At 31.6% G+C, this 6,891-nt stretch overlaps 1 protein-coding gene across 1 annotated transcript in view; it reads left to right on the top strand.

Annotated features, from left to right (window-relative positions):
• Positions 1-2,301: 2,301 nt before the first annotated feature.
• Positions 2,302-6,891, top strand: part of LOC106679659 (DNA repair protein complementing XP-C cells homolog) — a gene marked incomplete in the record, with an annotated part of 21,480 nt that continues 16,890 nt past the window's right edge. Inside the window, 1 exon segment of the mRNA XM_067053335.1 lies at positions 2,302-4,098. Within this exon segment, the coding sequence (XP_066909436.1) occupies positions 2,464-4,098 (1,635 nt within the window).

Genomic DNA, 6,891 nt, shown 5'->3' with positions numbered 1-6,891 from the left:
TTTGCTCATTTATTATCATTTTATATCTTTATTATTACTTATTTATGTATAATTATTATTTTTTCATGACGTTTATTTAATCTCTATATTTTTTTTCCTTCCCCGTATTGTTTTTGTTTTCTGTACATCTCCTGTATTTTTAACTGTATATTTTACGTATTTTTATAAAAAAATTTACTCTTGCCATTGTTACTTATTTTTATTTTTAACATTATATCTTATCTTTGTATTTTTACTCTTATCATTGTATCTTATCTTTGTATTTTTACTCTTATCATTGTATCTTATCTTTGTATTTTTACTCTTATCATTGTATCTTATCTTTGTATTTTTACTCTTAACATTGTATCATTTTGTATCTTTTTAGCCCTGATGAAGCCCTACAAAGTGCTCGTGAAACGTCGGAAAATAAATAGTTGTAAACTATTTTTGTTTCTCCTTTGACCGCAACCCTGACCATCTTCCTATATAAAAATTATTAAATTATTTACATTTCAATCAAGAAACACCCCACAACACTGGGAAAGACTTAGGTAGCGCTCATTGGTAGCGTCGCTACAATATTAACCTTCTCCTCAATCACATTTTTCCCCTTTGTTTTCAAGTATTAATGAAACACTGTATTTTTTTCCAATTTAAAATCAGGGGGAAATAAGATCGTAGTGCTGGACCTCTGCTAATCACTACCTGTTTTATTCTTCAATAGTAAAATACTATTGGTATTTACTTTCATTTAAAAATATGGCCACGAGACCTACTAATGCACGCCATTAGAGTGCTTAAGTTACCATCTTTGGAGGAATTACGGCTGGCACCCGTAAGACTCAGCCTGTCTATTCATCTCCTAACCAGCTACCTTACCTAATTGAACACGCATTGTCAAGGCCTTCTGGTCAAGAGTACCTTACATTGTCAATTGGAGTTAGATCTAACACAACCATCTCGACACTATCACTCATATGGAACCCACTTAAACCTTTAATTCGATTCAGAGATGCCCAATCCCTCCTTATTCAAGGACTTAACTCTCCTTTCTTTCCCTCAATCTTAAAGATATAATCCCTTCTCTCTCAAAAAAAAATAACTGTTTATGTTTTTACCATTTTCATTTTAGGTATATTAAGTAATAATAGCAGATCAACATTTGTTTATTTTAATTTATTTTTTATTATCTTCTCCTCATATAATTCATCCACGGTCAACTATCTCTCATCATTATGTATTTTTATTATTAATAATAAATATTTTTATTCATGATGGTTCGATGGTATTCTTAAGGCAATATATTCATATTTGTGATGAAAATAACATATTAAAGTGGGTCATATTATAAAACTTCTCATTACTAAACACAATAGGTATCGTTGAGGTACTGTGATCATATCATCTGGTATATCATTGCCTAATGATTTTAATTTGAATGCCAAATTTTCACTTGAGCTTATGTGGCTTGCCATGCCTATCCCTGTCTTAAATTTAATTAAAAAAATTTTTGCAAAAGTTCAAACTTTTGCTGAGAAATATCTCTCTCAGATATGTCACATATTTTAGAATACATTTGACTAGCAGTACAAGTCAAAATATGGGTTAATGCTCTCTGGTTCACTGTTGTTACTATCAAGTTTTGGGCTTTAGCATCATTTAGTACATACATCTTATATTCATTACTTTGCTGGTTTCTGGGAGGCTCAAAATCTTTAGAAATAATCTCAAACAACCCCATGGCTTTTAAGAAGATGTTTAACTTGAATTTCCACATTTGGAGGTTCTCAGATCCAGTTGCTCAATCTGATGTATTTCACTAAAGCTGTTGAGATCCATATTATATTACTGCTTGCACTTAAATGTTTTTAGTTTACAAAGTATTTGAACACAAAAAACACTACCGAACTGTTATTACTGTCTCACTACAAATTTTAATTTCGCGAACTGCCTGGGCCCATAGCCTGTTGAACGCGAGGGTGGTGGACACAAATGAAATGTTTTTACTGTTATTACTATTTTATTAGTTACGTTTAAATAACATAAAACGTTCTTACTATAGTGAGGACTAACTACACAAGTACATACACAACGCTTGATGGCAACTTTCTAACTACTGTTCCCCCGCCTTCTAACAACACAAAAATGCAACTTTATACCTCCCCCCCCCCTCCGGACAACACAGAAATAACACTTTTGCCCCCTCTCTGCCCTAAAAAGTTTTAATGAATCACTTTGCCCTGTAACCCCCTTCTCCATATGAACACTATTAATTCGATTAGTTGATTATTTGGTGCTTAGGGATGTTAAAGAAAATCTGTCAACACTGTCATAACGGCCGTGGTCGTTTAGATTTGGTTCCATTTTGAATGTAGTTACCGCCAATTGTGTTGTGGTTGTAGTTCATCCTTAGTTGTCAGTGTCTGTGTTGTTATTAAACAGTGTATTATTATTTTATTTAAGGATTCATTTTCTTTAAAGATGAGTGACAAGGAAGATGATTTAGGTGAGAAATCTCGCCGGTCACGTAAGAGAGGTCTTGGACTGGGATCACCAGGTTCTAAATCTGGTTTGAAAGATAATGTTTTGGATTTGTCTGAAGATGAATCATCCGATGAAGAGATTACTGTTAGTACAAAACCTTCAATAAATTATGAAAAACCATCATTAGAAATACCATGTGATAATCCTAAGTCCTCTGCTATTGGAACCTCCTATGATTTTAGTAATATTATAAAATCACAAGCAGAATTAGTTGAAGCTAGAGATCGTTTTAACACATCAGTTATCAAACTTGAGAGTGAGCTTGATATATCACCTGATGAACAGCTACCTACTATTGATGATAAGTGTACTGTCGAAGAATTATTAAGAGTTGGGGAGAAAGACAAAGTACATTACAATAATAATTTCAAACCAAGTAGCAGTGGTCGAGTTAGTCCAGATGTAGGTTTCCAAAATGTTGAAATTACACTTCCTAGTAGTTTTCAAGATAAAGAAGCTCGTCGACAGAAGAATAAAGAGTTAGCTCTAACCAAACACCTTAATCAGGTAAGAAATGAAAGGCAAAAAGATATGCACAAAGTTCATTTACTTTGTTTAATTGCCCATGGCAATTTCATAAGTGGTGTTATCAATAGTGAATTCTTGTATGGTTGTGCACTCTCATTTTTGCCTAAAGAATACACTCCACCCCCTTTAGTTACTGTATCTTATATTTTAAAATTACTAAAGTGGTTCGGCTGCCAATTTCCTCACAAAAAACATAAGAAGACAGGAGCATTTAGTGTTGAAAGATTAGAAGAGGTTTTTACAACATTTAAGCCAATTACTGTTAGAGACTCAGTGATACTGTTTGTATCATTATTACGAGGTTTGAGTTTAACAGCAAGGATTGTTATCAATTTTAATCCAGTTCCTCTTAAAGTTAAAAAAGTTGGATGGACTCCACGTGAATCATCTTTCCTGCCACCAATAAATCCTGTTCAGTGTAACATGCCAAGTGAGAAAAAACATAGAAGTAAGTCAAGCAAGGAAGTTGGTGAGTGCTCTTCTGTATTGTTCGATCAACCTGGTCCTTCGCATAAGCCATCAGGTTCAAAAAGTCATGTCAAGAGTAAAAGTTCTGAACAACTTATGTCAGGTAAAAAAGGAAGTAAACGTTCTGTGAAGAAAAGTAGTTCTTCAGCTACAAAAAGACCCACTGATCAAGGTGAAGATAAATCTGAAGCTTGTTCCTCTAAAAAAAGTCACCACGGAAAGTCATCTCTGGAGTCATCTAAACCTGGGCCTTCTACAATGAGTCCTGAAACATCTCGTACAGTGCCTAAGGTTAAGTCTTATAAGTCTTCCGATAAATCAAAATTAAAACATGTACCATCGACTGCAAGTGATGAATTATCTTGTGCTAGAGTAGGGGCTTACACAAGGTCTGAAAATGTAGATAAGTGTTTAATCATGGATTCGTCTTCTAGTGAAGACGAGCAAGTTGAAGAAACTGAAACAACTGTAAAGTGTGGTATTGACTATTGGGCTGAAGTGTATATAGAAAATGAGGAAAGATGGGTTCCCGTTGATTTGTTCTCCCTAAAAGTTGACTGTGTCCGTGAAATCGCTGTAAGTAAATGTTTTAAGTATTTAAAATTTACAACTCTAGTTTCATAAAATTTTTTTTGCGATTTAGTACTTCAAAATTGTTTTAATATTTGGAAATAAAATTTATTTTCATTTTTGTCCAACTCGCAAGTGGGTGTGTACTCACTTATAGTCTAAATATAGTCAATTTGGATTAAAATCTATACTAATATTATTTCTACCTTAAGGAAATCACAGCTGACAACTTATGCTTGCAACAATGGTCGACCATTTCCTTGTATGCATAAGTGAGTACACATACATTTTTCATGCTGGGTGACAGTTGTGTATAAGGTCTTTTTTTTTTTTTGTTTTTACATATTTTGACCTGTTTTTCTGCATCCAAATCTGGTCTTTAATCATTGTTCTTTCTATATTTTAATTCAACCTATTGAATTCCTTATCTATGAGAAATTTTAACTACATAATTAAGAAATATTTGTCAATGTCTTTAATTTCATTGTTTTTTTTAAAAAACTATTTATCTCATACTAATTTATTTCAAATATATGTATTTATTTTAATTAATTTCAAGATTCAATTCTTATCTCTGCTGTTTAACAAACACTATTTTATCCAAAAAATATGTACATAGAACAATATGGACATTTATTGTGTTATATCCATATTAACCCTATAACTGATATATTAATTAATTGTAGTATCTGTCCAGTTTCCTTAATAATTAGCCTCCTTAATCAACAACAACTAAATAAAGTCTGTGTAATTTGTAGACAGGGTTGTGAGGTAGCTGTAGTCCCCCAAAATATCTAAATTCCCTCCCCCCCCCCAAATCTGCCAATTTTACCCCTAAATTTTTAATTATCATTTTTATTTCAATGCAACCATAACTGTCCCATTAGGATAAGAAAAGGGTACTGAGGTTAATAATTATACTCCCTAGGATCTAGACTTTCTAGAGACCTGATAATAGTTGCCTGCTAATACTTTAATGTAAAATAATAAACTCTTGTTATTATATAGTAATAATAACATTTGTTTTCACTATAAATTTTAATGTATATTGTATTAATTTTATTTGAAAAAATAGAACACTTAAAGAGGTGTAGATAGTTGACCGTAGATTAATGATTGGAGAAGTTTGTCGGGGAGTGCGGTCAGCAAAGAACAACATAAATAAATATGGTTTTGTTTATTTATGTTGTTCTTTGCTGACCGCACCCCCCGACAAACTTCTTCAAGCATTTATTTATTTAATACCAGATTGGCCTGAAGGGCCTTACATGGTTAATGTAAGAGGTACATATTTTTTTTTTTTAATAATTGATTACTTATTGACAATTGGGGGTATTGTCTCATATGAAAGACACCCCTAACTATATATAATGTTATAAATAAAACAAAAATTAAAGATAAAATAAATAGATTAAAATGATAATTCTTAATAAAAGATAAAAGTAAAGTTGATAACAAAAACAATGACATTTATGAATTTAACAAAATAAATAATTGACTTCTAGTAGGGAAAAAATGAAAGTGAATTTAAGAAAAAGATGAAGAGAAAAAAATAAGAAATTAAGAAAAATAAAATTTTAGAGTTAGATTTAACAGAACTAATAAATATAGAATTTATAACAGGATGTCCTACAGCAGCCTGGGCTTCAGTCTGCGGGTTGTGGTTGGGTTTCCCAAGTTGTAGGTCACTGCAGGTAACTAGGAGTGGAACTTCATGAACCTTTTTTTTATATAATCCTCTATTGTCTCTATTTGTAATTCCTGATGCAATTGGTTGTTTCTTCTACAAACCAAGGAGCATCCACTGCAAATCTTATGATTTTATTTTGAAAAGATTTTAATTTTTTCCTTTTCGTAAAGGATGATGCTCCCCAGACATCACTACCATAGATCAGCAATGACCTGAGAATTGTTTTAAAAATTAGAATAGGTGTTTATGATTTTAATTTAGATTTTCTATTTAGGATAGGAAATAGTATAGCTAACCTTGCGTAGCTTTGAGTTAGTTTGACGTTAATATGGTGGTTCTAGGTAAGGCGGCGATTGAGGTGAATTCCCAGATATCTTACTGTTTCACTGGCAGGATTCCATTTAATATTTTTACCTTAAAGGATCAGATTAATCAAAATTTAAAAACCAATGTTATATTAAAGATTTTCAGTTCAGCAGATCAACCTTTCAGTTCTGTCAGCCTGTTTATTAGTTGTTTGATTATCCCAATCAAATATTTTTTCTATATTTTCTTTTGTTTTATTGTATGTCCTGTCACAAAACTCTCATTGCAGAGTATTAATCAAAGTTTTAGGTTATGTCATAATAATGCTTTTCTGTTAACTATGAAAAGAAAAAATTAAATGAAAAAAGAAAACTTGATTTCAAGTGTTCAATTAATTTTTGTATGTTATAAAAATAGAAAATATATTAATTTTTGTAGGCTCAAGAATCATCCACTGTATGTTCTACGTAGGCACTTGCTTAAGTTTGAAGCTATTTATCCCCGAGATTCAGCTCCTCTAGGCTATGTCAGAGGAGAGCCAGTGTTTTCTAGATTTTGTGTACAGACACTTTTTTCGAGAGAGAAATGGTTTCGACAAGGAAAATCTGTTAAATTAGATGAAATTCCTTATAAACTTGTTAATTATCATTCCAGGAGTGGAAAGGTAAGTTTTTAATTTATAGTAAATATATTCAAAGTAAATTTATAATAGAATTACTAATGTTCTTTTTTATATCTAATAGTGTGTTAGGTTAGTTGTTAGGTTAAAAAATTTTAATAATTGAATAATTAATAAAAGCATA

This window comes from Halyomorpha halys, unplaced genomic scaffold (genome assembly GCF_000696795.3).
Source record: "Halyomorpha halys isolate HHAL.00 unplaced genomic scaffold, Hhal_1.1 Scaffold213.1, whole genome shotgun sequence".
Classification (NCBI taxonomy): domain Eukaryota; kingdom Metazoa; phylum Arthropoda; class Insecta; order Hemiptera; family Pentatomidae; genus Halyomorpha; species Halyomorpha halys.
Note: the sequence above shows the minus strand (reverse complement) of the source record. Positions and strands in the feature narration are given on the sequence as shown.